At 42.7% G+C, this 25,477-nt stretch overlaps 1 protein-coding gene, 2 long non-coding RNA genes and 1 other non-coding gene across 9 annotated transcripts in view; 1 reads left to right on the top strand and 3 right to left on the bottom strand.

Moving 5' to 3' along the window:
• Nucleotides 1–500: 500 nt before the first annotated feature.
• LOC117309494 (uncharacterized) lies at nucleotides 501–10,264 on the bottom strand. The gene is made up of 2 exons (XR_004523847.2): nucleotides 2,823–10,264; nucleotides 501–1,030 (listed from the first exon to the last, which is right to left on the bottom strand). It is a non-coding gene; the product is annotated as an uncharacterized lncRNA (long non-coding RNA).
• On the bottom strand, nucleotides 1,152–1,248 carry LOC117309855 (Z30 small nucleolar RNA). Its single transcript, XR_004524144.1, has one exon. It is a non-coding gene; the product is annotated as a Z30 small nucleolar RNA (small nucleolar RNA).
• Nucleotides 10,265–10,935: 671 nt separating the features above from the next.
• SLFN14 (schlafen family member 14) lies at nucleotides 10,936–20,446 on the top strand. Its single transcript, XM_004327100.4, has 4 exons — nucleotides 10,936–12,005; nucleotides 13,436–13,564; nucleotides 14,464–15,178; nucleotides 17,378–20,446. The coding sequence occupies exons 1-4, from the start codon at nucleotides 10,946–10,948 to the stop codon at nucleotides 18,210–18,212; spliced, it is 2,739 nt and encodes a 912-aa protein (XP_004327148.2). The 5' UTR covers nucleotides 10,936–10,945; the 3' UTR covers nucleotides 18,213–20,446.
• The window catches only part of LOC109551717 (uncharacterized), a 16,364-nt gene continuing 5,990 nt past the window's right edge, over nucleotides 15,104–25,477 (bottom strand). Inside the window, exons 3-6 of one of the 6 annotated variants that reach the window (XR_012328677.1) lie at nucleotides 20,776–20,938; nucleotides 17,138–17,693; nucleotides 16,947–16,998; nucleotides 15,104–16,538 (exon numbers count right to left, since the gene is read on the bottom strand). This is a non-coding gene — a long non-coding RNA (uncharacterized lncRNA). Of the gene's footprint in view, nucleotides 16,539–16,679; nucleotides 17,694–20,447; nucleotides 20,939–21,584; nucleotides 21,758–22,599; nucleotides 22,724–25,477 lie in introns of those variants that run through there. The other 5 variants (XR_002178410.3, XR_002178411.3, XR_012328676.1 and 2 more) reach the window with 5 other exon arrangements.

The raw sequence follows: 25,477 nt of genomic DNA, 5'->3' as shown, positions 1-25,477 counted from the left end.
AAAGAGCTGTTCCATGTCATGATTATGTGGAAACTGAAAGATTAGTCGAGGTATTTAAATTTTTCATTCAGGCCACCTTTGACTTTTTTTTTTTTTTGCGGTACGCGGGCCTCTCACTGTTGTGGCCTCTCCCGTTGCAGAGCACAGGCTCAGCGGCCATGGCTCACGGGCCCAGCCGCTCTGTGGCATGTGGGATCTTCCCGGACCGGGGCACGAACCCGTGTCCCCTACATCGGCAGGCAGACTCTCAACCACTGCGCCACCAGGGAAGCCCCTACCTTTGATTTTTTGAGGCATTCTGTATTAACATTTTGCTTTTTTTGCTAATCCAATATTGGAGAGAAATCCTATTCTCCAACAGCAAGACTTCAATCTTGAGTGAAATACCTTATTTCTCAAGTGAAATACTGCACAAACACTTAAGTTGCCACTGGATTGGCAGGGTTAAACATACAGGTTAAAAACATACGGGTTAAAAAAAAAAATCATTACTACAAGAGGAAGGATGAAAATGATTTTTAAGTGCCTCTGCTGAGACAGGTGTTGTCCAATACAACTCATTGTAGCAATTCAAAGCACATTTTCTGACAGCACTAAGATAATAGAACTAAATTTTGAAATAGAATGTCCTATAGATTTTAAAATATTAACACTTTTATGTACCAAGAGAAGAATATAATGGATATTTGCAAAAATTCTTATTAAACCACAAGGTTTTACCAGAACAAATAGCATAGTTAAGTAAACTTTTTTTTTAATTTAAAAATTTTTTAATTTGTTTCAAAGTTAAACCCAAGACACACTGACTTCACAGGAAATCCAATGAGAAATGTTTTTCTAGGCTGAACACCTGTTTCCCCTTAGTCTCCCCCCCAAAAAACATGTACATGTTAATTACTTTCATTTTACAATCACTGCTAAATAAACATTTTTAATATAGTAATAAGTCAATAAGGGAACCGAACCAGATTCAGGATTGAAATAATGCAGTTTTCCATGAAGACATCAAAGCCATATTTTTCACCTCAACCTACAAAGAAAAACAGAAAAGTATCAGTAATTCAAAAGAATATTAAACACTCTTACACATAATAAAACCAGTATCCTAATAGGCTAAAACATTACCAATGTGGAAAAACCACAACCAGAATCAGCTCAGAGAGAAGATTAAGGGGTCATACCCTGGTCAATGCCAACACTGAAGCAATGGCAATACCAGGTCAGACTGTACTTCACTCATCATTGCATCATTGCTTTTCACCTCCTTGTATTATCTAAGAGCAGCCCAACACCCTATTTTCACATCCAAGAAAACTTAGGTTTGCCCATGAGAAGAAAAGACTTCTTTTTAGATAAGTTGCAACCGTGGGCTTTCAATATTTGATCTTCTACTATTCACCTCAAGCAACTCTGCTGTACAAAAATGCAAACTTGAACAAGTTTTGTTTTGGAGGTGCTTTTTTAAAATTTTTGAAATGCAGAGTAGAGTGGAGAAGCGTTTACAGTTCAAAAACATTTCTTGTTTTAGTGAGTCCAAACACCATGCATGATAAAATCTCAGGGATGTCTGTGAAGGGATTTATAATCTAGTTCTAAAGCAAAATCTTTAGAAAAGATTTTCTCCTAAAATCCTTTATAAAGTAAACTCCAGTTCATTTAACATACAATTTGATTTACAATTCTGCTGCCAACAAAGATGAAAAGTATAGTCATAAAAAAATTTATACAAGAGTCTGCTAAAGAGTCCAAGACCCAGGGAGGCTAGGATTTGACAAAGGTCCATAGCAAAATAACAGCAATGCTGGAAAGAGAAACTGAGGTCTGATTACCAGATTTATATTTTTCCACTACCAGCTAAATACAAGGTTTAATTTCATTTTTCTCCAGGCCATGGGCAAGATAAAGGAAAGATGCAAAGCCTGGGTAATTCACAACATGGATGATCAATTTCTGAATGAGAAAGCTGCCTGCATTTTATTCTAAATGACACCTCGTAGTTTACTATCGCTGACATGCTATGCTAAAGTACTAGGATCACAAACAATATCAACCTCTCCAGCTTTTCAGCATTGTATCTAAATAACAATTCTGGAGACACAACATGCCTCCTTCAGCCATTTATAAATGTCAATAGATTGATACTCCATAGTTAAAAACGTACAGCTATGGTCTGTGTTCTCCATTCAGCAACTGAATTCCACAAAGAGAGGGAAACTAGTAAAGTGCCTGTTTAGAGGCTCGAAGCTTTATCTCATCAACCTGTGCAGAAGTAAGTACACGTTACAAAAAGCAAACAGGCTAAGAGAACTTAAATAACCTTGTCTAAAAGCATGAAACTTGTGAGCAGAGCTCCAAGTGTGCTCCAGCCACACACAGAGGGCACACTTTCCTAGTTCTCTTCCTCAGTACGCTTTCCTCTGTCTGGAGCGCCTTCTCTACCCCTTTCAATCTGGAGAAAGTCTGTAGTTCTAAAACCTTGTTCAAACGTCACCTTCTCTGTTAAGTGGTCCCTAACTCCCTCAGTCATCCCCTCCTGACTCCCACAGCACTTTTTCCCACCACAGTACGCATCACACGCCAATTATTCACCCATTCACGTCCCCCACCTCCCGTCTCTCCCACCAGCCCCATTACGCAGAGCTCCTAAAGAACCAGGACTTCCTCTTACTGGCCTTTGCATCCATTACACTCAGAATGATGCCTGGGACACAGAAGGCGGCTCAATAAGCGACAGTTTAATTCAGTCAGTGAACGACCCTCCCTACTAAACCCTAACCGCCTGGATTATACAAGCATCAGCACGGTTTATAAAGCCGACTTACCTCCAACATTTCACATAGGTTAAGGACGTCCCTCAAGCATCTCTAAGCTTTCCGTCCTCCAGCTTCTAACTCATGGCATTCTGCATGGCGTCCTGCGCAGGACCACCAATACTTATACACGGTGTATCCTCAAAACGATAATAATAACAACAATAACAATACTACTGCTGATAATAATAATAATAACATCCAAACCCCACCAACTTCAGGAAAGACTGAGACGCCATCCTTCCGAGGAAACACAAGGCCGGATCCAGGGCTCAAACCAAAGCCTCAGGCAGGGGGTCCGCAGCCCGCTTTCCGAACCCCCCAAAACTCTTACGCCCTAGACTCTCAGGAGGCCTGCCCAGGCCTGCAGAGGCTGACCGCAGCCCACCCGCCGCCGTTCAGTCCCAGAGGTACGGGCTTGGGGCTTCCCACGCTGCTCCACCTCGCTACCCCGCCGGCTGCCGCGGCAGCCCGATCCGGACAACCAATCCCGCGACGACCAGTGGACCACGTGGGCCGCAGCCCTGAGGCTCGGCTGGTGCGAGGAGCAGCCAATCGGAGGGCTAGGCGAACGCCGGGGTTGGAGTGGGGAGGGAGGGCCGGAAGGCGCAGGCGTCTTTGCCGTCTCTTCTTGGCGTGGCGGGCTACATGCTCAAAGTTAAAAGCAAGACCCTGAGTAGTCCCCGCCCGCCCTCCAATTCCCTGATCCCCGACCTTGGGGAGACTGACATCCGGAGTGGTTTTGCTGGTGCCTTGTTTCACAACTGGGGAAGGGCATCTGAGGTGGGCTGTAGAGAGTGTGTGTGCCCTGGCTTTCCAGGAAGAACTATCGATTCAGTGTTCTGAGAGTATCGTGCTTGCGCCGAATTCCCGCCTGAGGGCTAGGGGTTGGGGCGGACTTTGATGAATGTGTCGCTCTCTCCCCGACCAGGAGAAACTCATTGGCTTGGCAGGGGCTTGGACGCTTCCTGAATAAGCAAGAGGTGCCACTAAATATCAAAGAACTGCGAAAGAGAGCAAGAAAGACTTCCTGGGAGAGGTGGCATTTGATCTGGGTCTTGAAAGATGCGTTGGATTTGGAGATTCTGGGAGAAAATAATTTAACTCCCGAATTAAATGAGAAAGCATAGGGGAGCTTACCAAATTTAGGTACGGTTGAAACTGGTGTAGTGTTTTCCAAAATTCAGTGAGTTGGAAATACCAGGAGGAAACTTAACAACATAGATGTCCCCCAGCATCAAAACCAAACGACAAACTCCCACAATCCAGACTTACAGAATCGTTAAGGTTGAATCTGGAGTTGGAACCCAGGCGTGTATATTTGTAATAAGTACCCCAGGGGAGATTCTGATTCACACCAAAGTTTGAGGACCAGTGTTAGCGTAAAGAAATGAGGTGATAAGAGATTTGAAAGACAGGGCAAGACTTTGTTAAAGATAGTGGCTTGCTGGCTGTGTAGTTTAGACTACTCTGGAGAAAGTGGGAGATTTAAAGATTTCAGAGTCTGAGGAGATGGGTGATCAGAGCTGAAAACTCAATATGCAACTGTGTTTTTAAATAGATTGAAGGAAGGCAGAGTGAAAGAAGGGGAAGCTATTGCCAAGTGATTGCAATGGTCCAGGTGAGAGCTAGTAAGAAATGGAGAGGTGGCATATGAAGGACAGCAGGAGGAATATGATGAGTGTCAGATAGGGATGGGGAGAAAGATATGAGGAAATAAATGGAGAAAAATGGAATGTCCTCTGTATCAGACCTATGAAGGACCTCCATTGTACTTTAAGGATAGACTTTAGAAAGTGAAGAGAATGGGCCTTTGCAAGTGCTGTTTCCGCTGCCTGGTTTTCCCCTTCCTTCTTCATCGCCCTTTGTCAACCTGATGCATTCTTTTTTTTTTTTTTGCCGTACGCGTGCCTCTCACTGTTGTAGCTTCTTCCATTGCGGAGCACAGGCTCCGGACGCGCAGGCTCAGCGGCCATGGCTCACCGGCCCAGCCGCTCCGCGGCATGTGGGATCTTCCCGGACCAGGTCTCAAACCTATGTCCCCTGCATTGGAAGGTGTATTCTTAACCACTGCGCCACCAAGGAAGCCCTCAACTTGGTGCATTACTTGCAGGTTTCAGCTCACATACCATCTCACTTATGAAATCTTATCTTGTTCTCACAAGCATAGTCACTGACACCCCTTAGAACACCCCAAGCACACTGTTCATATGTTTCTAGCTCTCCATTCTCCAGAATGGCACTAGAGTGTAGTGGTCATGCATATGGACTATAGTATTTGCAAGCACCATAAACTCTCTGTTCTTCAGTTTCCCCACCTGTGAAAAGGGAATAATGACAGTACCTACCTCACAGAGCTGTTATGAGAACTGAATGAGAACAATGCGATAACACCTGGTGTTATCACATATGTTGTATTGCAATGAGTTCTTTAATATATGTGTTCCCCCTCTAGATTGTGAACAGGACATGTGTCTTATTCTTCTTGCTAACAGTAAAGGCTGCATGGCAGAATGATAGTAAATGGGTTTTGGAATCAGATAGATAGGAGTCCAAATCCCAGCTCTGCTACTTACTAGGTGTGTAATCTTCAACTTTACTTCCCTGAACTCAGTTTCTTCAGTTATAAGATAGTGAAAATAATGCATGCCTTACAAGTTGTTACGAGGACAATTTGAGATAATCAAAGTTGCCGATCTGGCCCAAAGAAGGCAGTCACTAAATGGTGCAAATGATGGGTGGCCCCAGGACATAGTACCATGTTCAGAACACAATAAATGCTTAGTAACTGATTATCCTGATATCGAATGAAAAGCTGACGTTATATGCCAGGCACCATGCTAACCTTTTTATATACATCATCGCACTTCATTCTCACAAGAACTGTATAGAGAAGGCACTATTATTATCTCCACTTTACAAAGAAGGAATGTGAGGTTTGGATTACCTTAACAAAGCTTTCTAAGCTAAAAAGTGCTAGAGCTAGGATTTCAAGGCCCTTGGTGCTTTAAAAAACAGCTGACTGAATGAGAGAACGAATGAAAGGAGACTTACCCAGAGTCAGGTGGTGGCGTGGTAGAACCAGCACTGTTACTCTTGGTCACCATGCTATCTAGTCTGCTATTCTAGCCAAATCATCTTGACAAATGAATTGAGAGTGAGATGGACGCTGGTATTTGGCAGTTTGTGTCTACTGACCAGGAAAGCTGTGCTATACCTATCTCGGCTGATAAATTGAAGTGCTCGGTGAATAAACACAAATAAATTGGGAGCTCTAGTTCTTCGCCAACTGTCAGCAGTGTGGCCAGATCATTTTCCCAAGACCTAGAAAAAAATCACTGTACAAGCTACTGATTTCAAGTTGCTTTGTATCATGGACATTTGCTTTGAGGTATCAGAGCCAGAATGTGAGCTCCTCGCTGGCCTGATAACATACTATTCATAGCCAGAGGACTTAACTAAGGAACTCTGAAGAAGGAAGAGAAACCCTCTTTGCTCATCTTTCACATTATCCTTCCTTCTCCTGATTTGGTCCCTAACAGTGCATTAAAGAATAAGAAGGAGAAAACAATACAGTTCCTAGTTCTTCTGCCCCAAAAATGTCCTTCCTGTTGATTGGGAAGGAAAAAGGAGGTACTTAGGTAGATTTCAGATTTTGAAGACTCCAAAGCAATCCAGAATCCCAAACTTGAAAGGCAGTGGAAGGAGTAGGGGCATTTGTATTAAACAGACCTGGCTGTGCATGCCAGCTCTTCCACTTAACTGGCCATGTAATCTCAGGTTCCATATCATGTGCCACACTCCCAGCTTGGTCCCTTGTGCCCAAATGCATATGTCCAGTAAATGATGGTCCTTTTTATCTTTCTAAAAGTAAGTGATATCAGAAGGATTTCAGTGTAAGAGTGAAGCTGAGAATTAAGGTAGGTAGTAGAACTAAAAATGGGACTGGGGACTTCCCTGGCGGTCCAGTAGTTGAGACTCTGTGCTTCCACTGCAGGGGGCGCGGGTTCAATCCCTGGTTGGGGAACTAGGATCCCAAATGCCGCGTGGCATGGCCAAGAAATAATAATAATAAATTTTAAAATGAAATAAAAGTGAGACTGAATTTGGAAATGACGTGAGTGAAAAAGGGTTAAAGTTGAAGCTGAGAGCAGACCTCTGCAGTTTACTATGTTGCTGTGCTGATTATTCGTCATAGTATGTATTCTGCCTCCTATCCTGGAAATAACTTTTGAGCCAGACAGGTACAAAGTGTCATGCCAACAAAGCAGAACTCCATAGGAAGAGTAACCTCAGTTAAAAAAAAAAAAAAACCCGAGGGGGTATTCAGAAACCTATTTCAGAATGCCATTTCAGCATAAGCAAATTGGAGTAGAAACAAAGAGTTGTTTGATGGTTTGACTTATGCGGAGAGAAGTATGTTAGTTTCCTGTGGCTGCAGTAACAAATTGCCACAACCTTGGTTGTTTAAAACAACATTTTATTCTCTCACAGCCAGAAGTTTGACATACGAGGGCAGAAATCAAGGTGTCAGCATGGGCTATGCTCCCCTCAGACGCTCTAGGGGAGAATCCATTTTGTGCCTCTTCCAGCTTCCTGTGCCTGCCGGCATTCCCTCACTTGTGGCCACATCACTCCAATCTCTGCCTCTGTGGTCACATTGCCCCCTCCTCTTTTGTAGGTATCAAATCTCTCTCTACCTCATTCTCTTTTTTTTTTTTAAGATTTTTTTTTGATGTGGACCATTTTTTCAAGTCTTTATTGAAATTGTTACAATATTGCTTCTGTTTTGTTTTTGGTTTTTTGGCTGCGAGGCATGTGGGGTCTTAGCTCCCTGACCAGGGATCGAACCCACACCCCCTGCATTGGAAGGCGAAGTCTTAACCACTGGACCACCAGGGAAGTCCCTCTACTAAATTCTTATGAGAACACTTGTGATTGGATTTAGGACCCACATGGATAATCCAGAATAATTTCCTCATCTCAACATCCTTTCTTAATCACATCTGCAAAGACCCTTTGTCCTTGTAAGTTAACGTTTATAGGTTCATCATCATCATCATCATCAATAATTGCTGGCCAATATTCACTTGTTCCAGTTTAACCAGCATCCCCACAAGAGATAACTGTCTCTTACCTGTTTATTTTTTTTCACTTAATTGTTTTTTTTAATTACGCAAACAATTGATGTTCATTGTAGACCATTTAGAAAATACAGAAAAGTTAAAGAAAAAAAGGAAAGGAAAAGAAATTCAATGAAAAATCATCTGTAATCCTCTCACCCAGGGGTAGCCAAACCTTCACCAAAGAGTATTTTTCTAGGCTGGGTCTTGTGTCCAACAAAGAGGAAAAGTAGGAAAAAGAGAATAAAAGTGAATAGAATAGGACAAACGATTTGGAAGGTGATAGAATAGGTTAATATTGTTCATAATAGATATGTACAGGACAGCTTAATCTAAAATAAACGTAGAGCTTTGAAATGAAATTAACTGTGACAGGAGATGCTTGTATGATGTATAGAAATAACACTCAGCCCTTTAGAGGAGGGACGTTTTAGCTTTGGCCTCTCACTTGAAAACCCCTGAATTTCCCCACTAATACTTCATTCTCTCCCAGAGGTCAGACCCTGGCCTGCCAATCTGCCCTGTCATAAGCTTTTTTTGAGTCCTTATCAGCCTTCCTCAGGGGTCAATGTTATGAAGACTAGGGGAGTCTGGCAGAGTTCCTGCTCCTCCCAGGCTGATATCAAAGGGCAACAGAGGCTGTGACAGAAGGCAAACATTCAGACCAAAGCCAGATGTGGAACTGAAGCAACAAGAGGAAAAGCAAGAGCATCAGGTAAAAAAAAAAAAAAGTTTTTTTAAAATCTTATTCCTCTCAGTTTATGTCTGAGAGCATGAAGAGCTTAGTAAAATCATAGCTCAGGAGCAACTTGTAAAGGAGAATGAGTGAGAAGTTTGGGGAAATGTGGAGCAGATGTTCATATGGAGCTAGACTCTCAGAAAACTTTGTATCTATCATGGTTGTCATCAGCAACCAAGTAACATCAATGAGCCTTGGTAGTCATGAGAGTATAGTTCTGCTAGTTCAAAAGCAATTAGATTTGTTTGTGAGTCCCAGCAGGTGGAAGTTATAGGGAGACAAATTATAGCTGAAAATAAGGAAGCTATTTCTTTTTTTTTCTTTTTACGGTACGCGGGCCTCTCACTGCTGTGCCCCTCCCGTTGCGGAGCACAGGCTCCGAACGCGCAGGCCCAGCGGCCATGGCTCACGGGCCCAGCCGCTCCGCGGCATGTGGGATCCTCCCGGACCGGGGCGTCCCCTGCATCGGCAGGCGGATTCTCAACCACTGCGCCACCAGGGAAGCCCAGGAAGCTATTTCTAACAGAGCTGTCAGAAAATAGAAGGGGACTAATTTGAGAGATAATGAGTTCGTTGTTATTGGAGGTGTTCAAGCAGTTGCTGGAAAGCAATTTGTTCAGAGTTGCTAGTATTATAGAGCATTGGTCCCCAACATTTTTGGCACCAGGGACCGGTTTCATGGAAGACAATTTTTCCACAGACTGGGGAGGGGGGGAGGGGGAGGGGGAGGGGGTGGTTCGGGCAGTAATGCGAGTGATGGGGAGCTATAGGGAGCGGCAGATGAAGCTTCCCTAGCTCGCCGCCGCTCACCTCCTGCTGTGCGGCCCTGTTCCTAACAGGCCGCAGCCCAGGGGTTGGGGACCCCTGTTACAGAGAGTATTTAAGGTAGGTGGTTGGACCAGATCTTTAAAGTCCCTTCCAACACTTCTGTGATTCTATGATATAATAGAAACTTATCAGAAATTTCTCTAAGAGCCAAACATTTACATTTGCCTATAGGAGATGCTCACCTATGAAAAAACAATTCATCAGGTTGATTTTGGTTTGCCTGGAGGAAGTGAGAAGGCAACCAAGGCAAGCTAACAGCAGAGGAGAGGACCCATCCTGCTGGATGCCTGCTTTTTTCCCTTCTGGTGGATATAAACAACACCCACCTGGCCTCTGCTTAGCAGAGATCACACAGAAAAAAAAATGGGTTCCCTTCTTCTAGAGGAAGAATTTGGGTTTGGGTTAGTAAATATTTTATTTTGCAGTTAACAAAGACTAAGGGGGCTGTCTCTGAACCATCTGCTTCCAGGGTGCTAACTTCAATGTAGGTGCCTGTTTTCTGGTCCGGGAAGCAGAAGGAGGTTGACCACAGTTTAATATCTATGTCTCAAAGGCTCATGTCCATTCCCCAGTCTTAGGGGTTCCCACAGCACAGGCAGAACTATTAGGAGGGATGGAAAACTCCTGTTCCTGCATCCCACTGAATAAGAAATGTACTTTTAGAAGAATGCCTGAAGAGCTTAAAAGATTTCTGCATTTGGTATCAATTGTTATTCTTTCAGGAGTAGAATAAGACTTTTTTAAATGTATAAAATAGCACATAAAGAATACCAAGTTTGGGCTTCCCTGGTGGCGCAGTGGTTGAGAGTCCGCCTGCCGATGCAGGGGACATGGGTTCGTGCCCCGGTCCGGGAAGATCCCACATGCTGCGGAAAGGCTGGGTGGGAGAGGCCACGACAGTGAGAGGCCCGCATACTGCAAAAAAAAAAAAAAAAGAATACCAAGTTTTATGCTTGTTTTTATAGCCAGATCTTCTACATCAAATATACTCCAAAGCTATACTCCCTTGGTTTGTTGTCTTCTCTTCTTTCCCCTCTGAATTATAAATAGGGGCATCTTCTGATGGCAACTACTACTTCTGTGTAATTTGCTTTGGCTCCTGTGCCAACCCATGCCCCTTATATCTGGGCTCACTGTTGGTGCTTCCTGATTTTAAATGAAAAATGGCTAAAAGTTCAGCAATTTTTCCATTATGGTAAAATATTAAGCATTCAGTTTATCTATTCCTGTTCATGCTGTGAAGGCTAAAGTTCTTGGCAAAGTTGTGAGAAAACAGTAATATCAAAGATGATTTCCTATGTTAAAATGTATCTCCAATAATCTAAAGCTTTGAAGAAAATTTTGTAATCTCTGTAATTCTTGTTAACGTAGAAGCAACATTTCTGTCCTAATTATTTATTGGAACCCCTTTCTGTCATTGTTTGGGGCACAGAAGGGCTGCTGAGATGGAGAGTCTCAAGATGGATACGGAAATGCTCTATCCTGAGATAATTGTAGAAGTGGGCAAAGTCACTCTTGGAGAAGAAAAAAGGAAGAAGATGACCAATAGCTATTTGAAAAGAACTGAGAATTCTAAAATCATCCAAGCGACATGTGCACTGTTAAATTCTGGAGGGGGTGTGATCAAAGCAGAGATTGATGATAAAACCTACAGTTACCGATTCCATGGGCTGGGACAGGACCTGGAAACTTCTTTTCAAAAGCTCCTTCCTTCAGGTTCACAGAAATACCTTGACTACATGCAGCAGGGGCACAATCTTATGATTTTTGTGAAGTCCTGGAGCCCAGATGTCTTCAGCCTCCCGCTAAGGATTTGCAGCTTGCGCTCCAATTTATTTCAGAGAGCTGTGACTTCCACCGTCAACTTGAGTGCCAGCAGTGCTCTGGAGCTCCTTCGAGAGAAGCAGTCCAGAGCTCAAAGAGGAAGATCAAAGGTGCAGGAGCTGCATTCTCAGAAAGCTCTTGACAAATACATTCAGGAAGAGGAAGATATGAGGATGTGTGCCTCAGAATTTGTTAAAAAAGATAAACTCATCTATAAGGAGAAACTCGACTTCAGTGAATCCACACATGTCGAGCTTAAAAGGTTCACCACCAAAAAGATCATCCCTCGGATTAAAGAAATGCTGCCCCATTATGTTTCTGCATTTGCCAACACCCATGGGGGATACCTAATTATCGGGGTGGATGATAAGAGCAAAGAAGTGTTTGGATGTAAGAGAGAAAAAGTGAACCCTGAATTATTAAAAAAAGAAATAGAAAACTGCATAGAAAAATTGCCTACATTCCACTTCTGCTGTGAGAAGCCAAAGGTGAATTTCACTACCAAAATCTTGAATGTGTACCAAAAAGATGTCCTGTATGGTCATGTCTGTGTGGTACACGTGGAGCCCTTCTGCTGTGTAGTATTCACAGAGGCCCCAGATTCCTGGGTCATCAGGGACAATTCTGTCACAAGGCTGATGGCTGAGCAGTGGGTAGCCATGATGCTGGATATTCAATCAGGTAAAGCAGACAAGACGTCATTGTCCAGTCAGCAGGGAGGAGCCCCTTCTCTGCCTTCTTTTGGGTATTTGGTCAATATTTTGGTTAGAGAATAGAAAGCTGGTTTTGCTTACAAATCTTCTATTAAAGGGTTATTTTCTAACATTTTTAGTTCCAAAGACTCAGAATATGAACTGTGTGAGGTCAAGAAATGCTTGGATTTTCATCTCTTTGGGGAAAGTTATAGTATGCCATCAGCCACGAATTCATGAAAGTTCCTTTTTATGCACTGTAAAGGTCTGCTGAAAAAAAAATTGCAGGCTGATAGTCTTAGTCTAAAACATTCATCAATAGTCTCTCTCTAAAGATGATATTTCAGAGAAATGTTGTTTAAGAAAGACTCTCCACTAATTCTTTCAAGGGAAACTTGTTGACAAATTTGAATTGTTTCAGTAACATTAGGAGCCAGTACCTTGAACCACTAGGCTGAGGGCACCACCAAGTGGAGAAAAACTTAACGCAAAAGAAGGTGCCAGGTACGGGCCTCCCTCATGGCACAGTGGTTGAGAGTCGGCCTGCCGATGCAGAGGACACGGGTTCGCGCTCCGGTCCAGGATCCCACATGCCTCAGAGCGGTTGGGCCTGTGAGCCATGGCCGTTGAGCCTGCACGTCTAGAGCCTCTGCTCCACAACGGGAGAAGGCACAACAGTGAAAGGCCCACATACCTAAAAAAAAAAAAAAAAAAAAAGGTGCTGGGGAGGGGATGGTGGTGGGGGAGGAGGATTTCTTGTGTTTTCACTTCCTTACAGTTTTGCTGAGCATCAGCCCTGGTGATTTCACATCAATCCATAAAGAACTTAACGGGCTGAATGAAGTTTATCGGTTTGCCTTCATGGTCAGTAAGTTCTAGATTTGATAAAAGAAGCTCAGATCAAGCCTTCAGTGATTTTATTGACACACACACACACACACATACACACACACACACATAAACCCCAAACTAGAGATCCTACTACTTTCCATTCCATCTAAACTTTGGGGTGGGGGGGACTTTAACAACTATAATAATATTTTTAAAATACTGTGCCTACTTTTTCTGACACCACCCTACCACCACCACTACCACCACTACTGGAAGCCTTTTCTTCTTAGAGGTGACCTGGAACCAGAATATTAGAGTTGGAAGGAACCTTAGGGATCACCTGCTCACCCTTGCAGGAGAGAGGTGAAATGACTTGCCCAAGATAAGTCACAGGTGACTTAGATGATGCATGGCCCTACAGGAGTCCCAGACCTCTTTTCCTAACATATGTGAACTGTTTGAGGCATAGAAAGAATGAGAACAGCTCAGGCATGACACACACCATATGTCAACAGTAGGAAGAGCAATAGAAACATTCTTTAACTTTTTTTTTTTCAATCTGAAACAACTCTCCATGGATTTGTTTAGCTCCTTCCAATTTGGCCGCAGACTACAGCCTTCACCTGATTTCACCAGCTTCATCTACACGAAGAAGCCCGTCATCTCCCATCAAAGTCCTGGAATTTAAGGGGGCTCTACAACAACGCTTGTTTCCAGGTATTCCTTCTTGATTTCAGCTGAGGGGATTATTTATTTTCTAAAATTAAGTTGGGAGGAATTGGTAGCAATTCATCCAAGCCTTTCTCCTTAGAGAAGATCAAATGTAGTGCTTAGCAGATACAATTGTCCTGAATTAATATACATGGCGAATTCTTGATTTCAGTCATCAAATCCACCCTACACCTCTGTGCGTTTTGGGCTTCCAGTCACAGATGGCTTTTGTTCTCCAAATATGAGAGAATACATTTGAAAGAGCTGCCCCCTGGCTTTCCAAGGCAGAAGGAGGTGAGCCTTGGGGTCACCTAGACTCTTCCTAAGGCAGAGTTTCTCAGTCTTGACCCTATTGATATTTAGATCAGATAATTCTTTGTTAGGGAGGCTGCCCTGAGAATTGTAGGATGTTTGGCCGCATTCCTGGCCTCTAGCCACTAGATGCCAGTGGCACCTCTCCAGCTATGAAAAATCAAAACATTTCCAGATATTGCCAAATATCCCATGGGGGCAAAATTGCCACAGGAAAAGGAAAGTTCTTAGTTTCCCAAAAGCATCAGGTTCTGTCTCTGTCTCTGTCTCTGTCTCTCTGTCTCTCTCTCTCACACACACACACACACCCCCTTAACAGGAAGGAATACCTTCCTAGTACTACTGGACCATTTGGGGTTGAGGACAGAGTGCTAGAAGGCTGTTCTGTGAAGACCCCTCCCTGATTGCCTTCCCCTGTATGAGAGCTGCCAGAAACAGTGACTTCTCAGCCCTGGCCTGTGAAGAGGAGGTGCTTTCTTTGCAGACAAGGAAACCCATAGTTCCATGGCTAGGCTCATCTCTTCTTACGATGTTGCAGGAATACTTAAATATCCTTTGGAAATTTTAGTAACTTCTATTCCTTGCACTTTCAGTGACACAGGAAGAGATACAATTTAAACCAGAATCCCTCTGTAAGAAGCTCTTCTCAGATCATAAAGGACTGGAGAAATTAATGAAGACACAGATATATCCTTGTTCTCAGGGGTTTGTGATATTCTCCAAAAGCTGGGCTAGTGACATTGGCTTCAGGAAGGAGCAGAATGTCCTGTGTGATGCTCTCCTAATAGCAGTAAACAGCCCCCTTGTACTCTATACAATCTTAACAGACCCCACGTGGATTGGGGGGCTTATGTACGCCCGGAACACTGCTCGTCAATTAAAGCAGAAACTGGGAACTGTTGGTGGTTACACAGGGAAACTGTGTGTCATCCCAAGGCTGATATACCTGCCCAGCACACAGTGTAGACCACGTGAAATCCCCATGCACTATCCCCGAGCCTACAGGCTTGCTGATGAGGATGAAATGGAAAATTTGTTGCAGGCCCTTATCATGGTCTCACTCTGCTCTCGATCTCTTCTGAGTGACCAGCTGGGCTGTGAATATTTCAATTTGCTTGTAGCAGAGCAGTGCGAGCTGCTTTCAGAGAGCCTTCAGGAGACACGAGAATTGTTCCTCCACTGCTTTCCAGGAACCAGGAAGACTGCCCTGGCCATAAAGATCATGGAGAAAATTAAGGACTTGTTCCACTGCAAGCCCAAAGAGATCCTCTACGTTTGTGAAAGTGACGCCTTAAAGGATTTTGTGATGTAAGAGTTTCACTAACTAAACACATTTAATCAGTCTTTCAACAGTATCACACAAGTAATTTGTGTCTTTAGTTTAAGATTTTGCAATGCCTTTGCTGCATATGGACAAGAGCCCAAACTATATACACATTTGCAAGTGATCAAGTAGTTGAGCTAGAAAACGGCACTTTGCAATGTTCAGGCTTAAACATCTCATTAGAAATTAGCTACATATGCATAACTTTAAGTTTATATAACTAGAAACATTTTCCCCCCACAATCTATGGCCTTAAATTTAAGAAAGGTTGAAACGAACCTATCTTGTTTCACATATACTTTTTGCTTGATATTTAGTGCTTTAAAGTCATAGGGTCTTTCAGTCAATTAGACATTACACCTAATGGGAACTTGAATTTAAATACCATTTATTTCATTTATAAAATATTTTTACTTGTTTGACTTGTTCTGAGTCAATAATTTTAGAAAACATGCACATTTGCTTCTGATTTAAATCTTTAGCTTTCGATTTAGTAAAAGAAATTGGTTGTTAGTCAATCCAGCAACTGAGGGCTTTTAATTGACTTGCTTATTTATTCAACTAATCTTTTTGAACACTGTTTATATGCTAGGTACTGTGTACATTTAGTGTTAGAGGAGAAAAACATATTGCAGACCTTGCCGTAAAGCCCAATAAGAGAGACAAAGAGAAAAATAAGCAATGGGAGTGTTGTGTAACTATTATGATACTAAAGATATGCTTAACTTGGGCTGGATATTGGTCAGCAAATACTCCCCAGTGAAGGAGATCTTGACTTCCTTCTTAAGAAGTGAGTAGGAGAAGTGAATAAAGGCAAAGGGCACAGCAAGTGCAAAGGCATGGAGATTAGAGAATCATAATGGTAGGTCTGCCTGGAGCCATGAGGGACTGTGGGTATGCGACAGATGATGAACTTGCAAAGGAGGCAGATGCCAGACTATGAAGGATCTTGTAAACTGTGTTAAAGGCTACGTTCTTTATTACGCTTTACAGGTATAAGTTTTTTTTTTTTTTTTTTTGCGGTACATGGGCCTCTCACTGTTGTGGCCTCTCCCTTTGCGGAGCACAGGCTCTGGACGCGCAGGCTCAGTGGCCATGGCTCACAGGCCCAGCCGCTCCGCAGTATGTGGGATCTTCCCAGACCGGGGCATGAACCCGTGTCCCCTGCATCGGCAGGCGGACTCTCAACCACTGTGCCACCAGGGAAGCCCCAGGTATAAGTTTTTAAATATCCCCAGTCAAAAGACAAATTCAATTCAACAAACATCTATGAACTTAATGTGAGTGGGTTACGGAGATGACTAAGAATCAATGCTTTTCTTCAAGAAGTCTACAGAGTCCAACCTGGAAGAGAGGAACGTGAATAGTTATGATTCAGGACATAGGGAGTAAAGCCCCAGGGACTGCACATGCAGTCCCACATCTGCAGGGATGGGTGATATGACTTGACTCCAAATTAGAGGTGGCAAGAAACAACCAAGTTTGTTTTAAAAAAAAAAAGTATACACACACACACACACACACACACACGTATGCTAAAACATACTATAAAGGAAAATTGAGCTAAGTAAGTAGGATTGGTAGCTCCATAGAGGCAAAGACCCTGCAGACTTGGTACCCTACTTGACATGTCATGGAACTCAGCAACCTCTTAATGTTTTCCTTACCAAAATCTAAAGAGGCTTCTGCTTTTGTACTACAAGTAAGTGGGGAAATAGGATTTTCTTTAGAGGAACTTGTATGAGCCCATACCTCTTTTGCATACGAAAATTATGATATGCCTCTAGGTGACTGTTCTCCAGCTCTAAAAAAGACAGAAAGTAAAGAAATAGTAGTAACAAGTGTAAATTCCTTTTGATATTTCCTTTAGATGTAAGGAATTTACCTTCAGGGATTGTCAAGCAGCAGAAATGGACTACGGTAGAAATAATAAAATCTCCTACCTGGGTTCATTTCAAAAGTATCGCATGCAGATTCAACTTAATAACCCCAAAGAGTAGGGTTTGCAATTATGTATTCTGTCTATCAGGTAACTTGTAAGTAGAGCATTTTTGTAGTTATTGAATCAGTGAATCAGTCTCCAGATGAGAACCAGTCTCTAATGCTAATCCAGAGAATAATAAATGCATGGTATTTCCTTTGTTTATATGGCTGAAGCCCTATTTTCTCCTTCATCCTTACAGCCAGCAAACCACCTGCCAAGCTGTGACCCGGAAAACCTTCATGCAAGGGGAATTCTCAAAGATCAAACACATAGTGATGGATGAGACTGAGAATTTCTGCAGTAAATATGGTGACTGGTACATGAAGGCTAGGAGCATCACCCATCCAAAGGTGAGGGGCGCCGGAAGTGAAAATCTTCACCACGGGATTCTCTGGCTTTTTCTGGACCCTTTCCAAGTCCGTCATGCAGATATCAATGGCCTTCCCCCTCCATCTGCTCAGTTTCCTCGAAAAACAATCACCAATGGGATCCACTGTGCTCTGGACATAGCGATGCTGATGAAAGAAGAAATGAAGAGGATCAAAGAAAATCCTCACCCCAACGTGTCTCCAGACACATTGGCATCATTTAGGGAAGCTGCCTATGAGGAAGCAATGTGCGCTCAGGCTCTGCCTGGGGTGTGTGAGACAGAGACGAACCTGACCACAGAAGAAATTGCAAAACACGTGGCAGAAAGATGTCACAACCTGTTCCAATGTGGATATCTGCCCAAAGATATAGCAATTCTGTGCAGGAGAGGGGAGGACAGAGGACGCTATGAGCTTGCACTACTAAGAGCAATGGAATTATTTGAGACCCACGGAGCAGTGAAGGTCGTGTTCAGCCAGGTCTCTGGTGTTTTGGATGGTCACATCATTTTAGACAGTATTCAGCAGTTTTCAGGCCTGGAGAGGAATATTGTGTTTGGGCTCAGTCCGGAATATGCCCTGTCAGAGGAAGTTCATAAGCTCTGTTTTGCCTCAAGAGCCATTAAACACCTTTACCTGCTTTATGAAAAGAGGGCAACCTTCTGAAAATTATTTCAAACAGTACAGGAAGGGAGAAAGAGCAGAGTCCCTGCTCCCAGGCAGGTGGCAGCTATGCCTTTTCATGTGTTACAAGTGAGGAAATCAAGGCACAGTCAGAATAGCATGGAGCCACAGAAACATCTCTTGGGACTGGGCCTTTCAGTCTGTTTGCAGTGTCACTGTCCTTTTCCCACTCCACTCCACCTCTTCCCTGGTACTTATCACTGGTGCCTTGCCTCTGGTTTTTCTAGTCCAATCCAGCTTCCATCTTGTCAACCACAGAAGTCCTCCTCAAATACAGAACTGACTTTGTGACATCCCTGCTAATGTATCCCCAGGGAGTCCCCGCAGTCAAACCAAACTAATTTTCAAGGCTTTCCAGGATACACCCTGACTTACTGTCCTAATGCATCCTTTATTATACCTCTATCTCCCAGTGTTTCTAACGCACCCCAGCCTTGCTGGCCTATTTTGGGGATGGGGTAGGGTGCCCTCCAGGCACAAATCCAGGAGAAAGTGAGGAAATATTCTTTTTGGTTATAATTTCAGATAAAGCCCATCATCTTTCCAAGAGGTGGAAGAGCAGGCAGGGCTTGGAAAAGTGCTCTTAGCTGCCTCTCTGAACTGCTCAGGCCCCCAAGCCAGCCATCTGAACCTAGTGGTCGGCTCTCCTGATACTGGATTGAACAGAAGAACCTCCCCACTTACTCCTGTTGCTCCAGCTACCTGATATTTCATCATTTTTACCTTTCCTTGGGGGCTTTAAGGGTACTTTTAGATGGGAGAAAATAAAGTTCAGCAATTAGTTAGTTTTTGATGAAGCAAAAGATACCAGCGTGTTAACATTCGGAGAATGGGAAATGTGTGAATTCTCTAAAAATAAAGAGTCAAAAGTGGAGGAGGATTGAGGGAATGGAGAGAACAGGGGTCTGCTAAATTTTAGTCGTAAGCCTCAGTGCCATTTGACTTTGAACTATTTGCATACATTGTATAATTTTTGATAAAATAATTGATTTTTTTAAACAAATTAATTGTTTTAAATATTGCATTTGAGAGTCTTTGTCAGTTCTATGCAGACAGTTTGGTCGGGCTCAAAGTAGAAGGCCTAATCCAGTGGTTCTCAACACTGGCTGCTCATTATAACCATCTGGGGAGCTTTAAAAAATAGCAGTGATCAGGCCAGAAACGAGACCAGTTAAATCAGCATCTCTGGGCATGGGCCTGGGCAACGGTATTTATTAAAAGTTGTCCAGGGACTTCCCTGACAGCGCAGTGGTTAAGAATCCGCCTGCCAATGCAGGGGACATGGGGTCAAGCCCTGGTCCGGGAAGATCCCACATGCTGTGGAGCAACTAAGCCCATGTGCCACAACTACTGAGCCTGTGCTCGAGAGACTGTGAGCCACAACTACTGAGCCCACATGCCACAACTACTGAAGCCCGCAAGCCTAGAGCCCATGCTCCGTAACAAGAAGCCACCGAAATGAGAAGCCCGCGCACCGCAACAAAGAGTAGCCCCTGCTCTCCACAACTAGAGAAAGCCCACACGCAGCAACGAAGACCCAATGCAGCCATAAATAAATAAATAAAAGTTGTCCGGATGATTCCAATGTGCCACCAGGGTTGAGAACTCATGAATCTTTCTTCTAGTCTGTTCTTTCTGGCCCCAAATGTATGTGTACAGATTTCTCTTCCCATTAGACTGTGAGACCCCTGACAGTAAGGATGGCACTTACACATCTTTATTATTTCCCTGAAAGTAACTAGTGCAGCACCTTGAACATGGCAGGTGCTCAGTAATTATTTACTGAATGGACTTGCTGCTTTCAGAAAATCAGAATCTACTAGGACAATGCTTCTAGCCAATAGAATGAATATCTAATTTTGGGGACTTCAAAGAGGTCAGTGTGGAGAATAATTAACACTGCCATAATGGAGAATAAGAGAATAAAGGAATTTAAACTGTTTTTAGGCAACAGCTAAAGGTCCATGTTGATGGAAGTTTGTTAGATTTGAGTTTGAGATTAGGAACTGGTGGAGACTAAGAATAAATGGCTAACTTGAATGTGCTTAGAATTCTACATTTTTCCTACAGACCCTTAATATAATAGATAAAACAATTTGTTTGGTGAAATAACATGCCTGCTGTGAGAAGCTTCTAAAACTTACTTTAAAAAAGAAAGGTACTATATTATGTAAGTTTGAGAAATGGAGAGAGGCAAAATAAACAGTTCTTAGCCACTTGTTATCCAGTCATGATTTTTTTCATTTTTGGTTATTTATTTCTATTCTTTGTTGACTTGCAAAAAATATTTTTACATAGTTATGATCAAGTTGTACAATCAATTTTATATCCTGTGCATGTGTTTTTTCCATGTAATCTTTTTGTGAGGCACTGTTGTAGACTGTATAATTCTTCCCAGTACTTCATCACTCCCTACACCTATACCATGTGTAGTTCCTGAGATTACAGCTGGAGTATATTTTCCACCCCCTTGATGTCAGCTTGGCTGTATGACTTTATTTAGCCAATGAAATGTTAGTAGTTGTGATGTGTACAGAGGCTTTACCCATTTCAGTGCTGGGTCTGCTCTCTTGGGCTTCTGCTACCACCTTGTGAAGATGATGTCTTGGGCAGCCCACTAGTCACGGAGGAATGAGAGATGTGAACTCAACTCATGGCTGGAGCCAAGTTCCACTGATCCCGACAAGATTAGCCAAAATCCAGCTGACCTGCAAATGCAGAAGTGAGAGAAAAAGACTTATTGTATGACTGAGATTCTAAGCTTGTTTGTTTTGCAGCAGTAGCTGACTAATGCAGGCATTTCCCCATGTTGTAGTGTAGTCTTCAAAATGATCATTTTTAATGGTTGCACAATATCCCAGAAGATTATACAAAATTTCAGTAATCATCCTCCTAATAATTTGGGTAACTAGCAATTTTACACTATTAAAATCAAGCCAGGTACATACTCTACTCAGGCATATGACCTTTTCTTTCCTTGGTATATTTATGAATCCCCAGAGGTGAGATGACTGGCTCAAAAAGGTGACCTTGATAAAAGATTCACCTTATTCGTACTGTACATAACAACATTCAGATTTGTTGCCTTAAACAAGAGAACAAAATGCTGACCAGGTTTTGATGACAAAAGAGGCACTGGCATCTCAGAAACAGGTGGCTCAGAGCACGCTGTCTGCATGCAGAGTAAAACCAAGGCCCATCACCATAACCCAGAACCTCAGAGGAGGAATCTAACTTGGAAAATTACAGATGGGAACATGAATTATGTAACCTTAACATTATATGTAAATAAAAAGCTCTCATCACTTGAAACCAATGTAGGTGTTATCCCAGAGAAAAGAAAAGGCAGGATACCTCTAATCATCAATAGAACTCTTTTTTTTGGCCGCACTGCGTAGCTTGCGGAATCTTAGTTCCCCCGACCAGGGAGCGAATCCACGCCCCCTGCAGTGGAAGTGCGGAATCCTAACCACTGGACCGCCAGGGAATTCCCATATAGGACTTGTTTTGAAGAAAGACTGTGCCATCTATGAAATGGAAAGAGGAAGAACCAGAGAGGTAAACTAGATTTCTTATGAAGCTGAGCTGCCTCAGTTTCCCCATGGTTTGGGAGAGGCCGAACATCAAATTATTTTCAAGAAGCTTCAATTTCAAATAAGCACAAAATTTATAATAACCGTATGTTTCTATTTACTGAGATGTTACTACAACCAGCTACTATTTGCTAATGCTTTGTGTACATTCTCACAACAACTCATATGAGGTATACCATACACATGTTATCACCACTTCATAGATGGTAAAACTGAGGCGCAGAGAATTTAATTTTCTGAAAGGCACATGTCTAGTAAGTGTCCAAGCTGGATAAATAAACATTTAAATAGATTTAGTCATCTCAACTCTGAGAATGTAGAAATACTCTGAAGATACTCTCCAAAGGCGAGAATACTCATGTTTGCTAACAGGATCCTTGGTCAAGCTCTCAACTCTAGAAAGCATTGGCCTCCACTGCAAGTGAAAACAGCTGAGTAGTCTATACTGTTTCCTACACTTAATATCTGTCAGTTCTCCCAGAGCCTCCTGATCGTTCTAGAAAAATCTGAATTTCTTCTTCTGCAAAGCTCAGGATCAGACTCAGGTCATATTCCTGACCTGTCCAAAGCCAGGGACTCCTAACATGGACTGGCAAATCCCCTCCGAGGCTGCTGCATCTTGGCTTCTCCCAAGATTTAGTGTAAAATCCCCATTTTCCTCCTTTTTGCAAAGTCTTTTTGTGGGGGGAGGGGAGAAATATACATCTATCTTGCTCGTTTTCAAATGGAATGGGCATTTAAAAGTTCCAGAGACAATGTTTTCCTTCTGAATCTACCTCATGCACAAGCGGAAGGAGACTCAAGCTGCCTCTTAGTTCAGTATCTTCAGCTGACAGAGGTGACATGATTTTGAAATAAATGGGATCAGTTTTCAATTTTGTTCCTTCTTTCATTCTCAGCCTAAAATGGAAGTGAAGAATGAGGAATTAGGACACAGCCACTATGTTCATCCTCTTTTTATTGTTTATTGTTTCAGAATCATCTCAGACCATTTGCATTTAAAGTCCACCTTCACCTCTGCTTTAATCAGGGAAAGTTGTCTTCTTTGCCCAATTATACAGCTTGGAAGAAGCATGTCTTGGGTGGGGGGGAATGAGGGAAGCACGGGCTCCCTTCCAAGACAGCCAGATATGACAAATAAACCCCATCAGTCAATGGCTAATACATCAAAATGCCTCTACAGCTCCATCCCTGTATCCTCTGATATCTAAGATTATAGCTAACATATAGTGAGTGCTTACTATGTGTCAGATACTGTGCAAAATGTTTTAAATACCTTATATCTTTTCTCATCCCCTCAATCTTTGAATTATGTATAGCAGCCTCAAGCAAGGTAGGATAAAGTCGTGTTAAGAGCTTGACTCCTAGGGTCAGATTGACCAGAGCTTTGAATTCCAACCGTATTTCTTAATCGGCTGAATGACCTCAGGCAAGTTAATTTCCCCCTTTAAGACTCAGCTTTCTCATTTGTAAAACAGAAATAAAATTCATACCTATGCCTTAGATAAAGATGAAGGTTGAAATAAATAATATATTTAAATAAAGCCTGGCATATGGAAGGCTCTCAATAAATTTTGGCCCTGATTAGCTTTAATTTACAGTTGAGGAAAATGTGCCTTGCCTGAGACCACCTAGTAAATTCTGAACCCAAGATCTGAACCCATGTCTGCCTGACTCCAAAGTCTACTTTAGCCTCTTTGCTATTCTGCCTTCCTGCACGTCAAAGTTAAATGCATGAGTCTCCATGTTCACAGTAATTTATTTGCTTTGATATGGAGACTAGGATTGGATATACTCAGAATATTTGTGATATTAAGCAACATGGCTCTTGTTAGCTTCTAAAACTTTTCTACAAAATCTGTATGATAACAAAAATGACTCACATAACAGAAATGTTTAGGGAAAAGTGATTTCTACAGTAAGAAACTTTAAAAATATACCTTTCATAGGGGCTTCCCTGGTGGCGCAGTGGTTAAGAATCCGCCTGCCAATGCAGGAGACACGGGTTTGAGCCCTGGTCTGGGAAAATCCCACATGCTGCAGAGTAACTAAGCCCGTGCGCCACAACTACTGAGCCTGCGCTCAAGAGCCTGCGAGCCACGACTACTGAAGCCCACGTGCCTAGAGCCTGTGCTCCACAACAAGAGAAGCCACCGCAGTGAGAAGCCCGCACACCACAATGAAGAGGAGCCCCCGCTCGCCGCAGAGAAATGCCTGCGTGCAGCAACGAAGACCCAACACAGCCAAAAATAAAATAAATAAATAAATAAAATAAAATTATTTAAATATATATATATATCTTTCATTATGAGATCTATATAATGACATTACAGAAAGATTAAAAAGTAGAGAATGACAATGGAATATTACTCAGCCATAAAAAGAAACGAAATTAAGTTATTTGTAGGGAGATGGATGGACCTAGAGTCTGTCATACAGAGTGAAGTAAGTCAGAAAGAGAAAAACAAATACCGTATGCTAACACATATATACGGAATCTAAAAAAAAAAACAAAGGTTCTGAAGAACCTAGGGGCAGGACAGGAATAAAGACGCAGACATAGAGAATGGACTTGAGGACACGGGGAGGGGGAAGGGTAAGCTGGGACGAAGTGAGAGAGTGGCATGGACATATATATACTACCAAATGTAAAACAGATAGCTAGTGGGAAGCAGCTGCATAGCACAGGGAGATGAGCTCTGTGCTTTGTGACCACCTAGAGGGGTGGGATAGGGAGGGTGGGAGGGAGATGGAAGAGGGAGGAGATATGTGGGTGTAGGTATATGTATAGCTGATTCACTTTGTTATAAAGCAGAAACTAACAGACCATTGTAAAGCAATTATACTCCAATAAAGATGTTAAAAAAAAAAAAAGTAGACAATGACAGGGAATTCCCTGGTGGTCCAGAGATTAGGACTCCATGCTTTCACTGCTGAAGGCCCAGGTTTGATCCTTGGTCTGAGGACTAAGGTCCCACAAGCTGTGTGATATGGCCAAAAAAAAAAAAAAAAGGTAGAGAATGAGAAAACTCCTTCCTACCGCTGTATCATACAGCTGCTTCCACTTTTGCTTATTCATTTCCAGTGTTAGTCCATTGGCAGATATATTTTAGCAAAGTTGTAATCATAGTATACACTGTGTTTTGCATCCTGTTGGGGTCAGTTGTTCTGGAGGCCCCTTCCCACTCTGCAGTTTCCCACTGAGACACTGTCCACATTACAGCCTAAGGAGGGGTGATTCCCGGCACAGCAGATCCTCTAATGTTCCAGTTGATTTCTTAGCCAAACCCACCTGAATTCACGCCTACAGAAAGAAAGATGATGATGGGCAAGTAAAAGATACAGAAGCTCTTCACCAAACTCCATCACATACGGAGGTAGGGGTGGAGTGAAGACATTTTAGGCAACTCAGCAACAGAGTAACATGATTAGGACGGACGCATTCTTCTCCCCTCATCTCCCCACAGGTCAGTGTGAGAAGCTGCCATTGGTGGTTGTGCCCTCCCTCAAGGGTGCCTGTTGCCAGGCACACAATGCAGGAGGTCTGTATAACAGACTCTGTTCATTCAAAGCTACCTAAACAGTGTTGTCCAAATTTTCCTGATAAGAATCACCTGGTGTGGTTGTTAAAATTCCAGATCCTAGGCCCCTCTC

The sequence above is a fragment of the Tursiops truncatus genome, chromosome 20, assembly GCF_011762595.2.
Source record: "Tursiops truncatus isolate mTurTru1 chromosome 20, mTurTru1.mat.Y, whole genome shotgun sequence".
Lineage (NCBI taxonomy): Eukaryota > Metazoa > Chordata > Mammalia > Artiodactyla > Delphinidae > Tursiops > Tursiops truncatus.
The sequence above is the reverse complement of the archived record's forward strand: the minus strand, read 5'-3'. Positions and strand labels throughout refer to the sequence as shown.